The 1,198-nt window shown below is 61.0% G+C and overlaps 1 protein-coding gene across 1 annotated transcript; it reads left to right on the top strand.

The window, feature by feature from the left end:
* Nucleotides 1-275: 275 nt before the first annotated feature.
* On the top strand, nucleotides 276-1,075 carry EMH_0099370 (uncharacterized protein; the record flags this gene model as incomplete). The annotated part of the gene is made up of 2 exons (XM_038022093.1): nucleotides 276-909; nucleotides 1,062-1,075. 2 exons carry the CDS (start codon nucleotides 276-278, stop codon nucleotides 1,073-1,075), a joined length of 648 nt encoding a protein of 215 aa, XP_037877947.1.
* Nucleotides 1,076-1,198: the final 123 nt, after the last annotated feature.

Raw genomic sequence — 1,198 nt, 5'->3', positions numbered from 1 at the left:
AGCAACGGCAACCGCAAAATTTGAATGAAGCCGCTGAAGTTCAGTCCGGCTCACCAGGAACTCAAGCTGGTCAAAGCCAGGAGCAGCCTGGCCCTTCGCCACCTCTGGCTGGCAGCCCACCGTCCTCAGCGCAAGGGCGGGGGACGGGAGAGCTCGATGCAGCAACAGGACTGCTGTCTCTCATCCCTCGTCACTTTTCTGGTGCAGGCCTTCCTTCAGGTGCAACGGTTGCCACCTCTTTGGAGGTGCGGCAGCTGCGGCGACGGCTGCGTCGAATGGAGCGGCTGCTGCAGCGAGAGAGGCCTCGGGTGCAGCGACAGCTTCAGCGGCTGCAGAAGAAGTTGCAGAGGGAGCGGCAGCGCCGGCAACAGCTCGAGGCCCAGATTCAGCAGGCGCAGGGAAGTGTAGGGATGATGAGCCAGCCGATGCAGCAGCACCTCGTTCTGCAGCACCTGCTTTGGCAACAGCGGCAGCAGCAGCAACATTTGCACCATCAGCAGTGGCAGTATTTGCTACACCAGCAGCAGCAGCAGCAGCAGGCTTTGCTTCAACACCAGCAACAGTATTTGCTTCAACAGCAGGCGCATTTCCACGGGATGCAACAACAGCAGCAACAGCTGTCCTTGCCTGCGGGTGAACAACAACAGCAGCAGGCTTTGCTTCAACGAGACCAGGAGAAAGCGGAGCGCTCAGTACAGCAGCAGGCGCAGCAGGTGACGCCTCCTGAGAGGCCCGCACAGAAGCGCAAGCAGGGTAGGCCACAGGAGGCGCATTTGCCCGGGATGCAACAGCAGCAGCAACAGCTGTCCTTGCCTGCGGGTGAACAGCAACATCAGCAGGCTTTGCTTCAACGAGACCAGGAGAAAGCGGAGCGCTCAGTACAGCAGCAGGAGCAGCAGGCGGCGCCTCGTGAGAGGCGCGCACAGAAGCGCAAGCAGCGTATGCCGAGGAGGACAGAGCAAGCGGAAAAGCTACAACCGGAGAGAGGCCCAAAGCGGGCGTTGCGGCCTGCCACCCAGACTTCAGGGCAGTCACTAGAAGATGAATGGATTGACCTGCAGTCACCAACGTCTGAGACGCCTCAGCCTAGTACCTCTCAGCAGGCGTTGCCGTTTCCTGCTCCTTTAGCAACCGCGCGTCCCTCGACCTCCCAGGACGCGAGGATGCCGGCGATTCCGGGAGCGTCAGCGGCTCCTGT

The sequence above is a fragment of the Eimeria mitis genome, genomic scaffold, assembly GCF_000499745.2.
Source record: "Eimeria mitis Houghton genomic scaffold, Emh_scaff10520, whole genome shotgun sequence".
Lineage (NCBI taxonomy): Eukaryota > Apicomplexa > Conoidasida > Eucoccidiorida > Eimeriidae > Eimeria > Eimeria mitis.
This window is presented reverse-complemented; position numbering and strand designations above follow the sequence as displayed.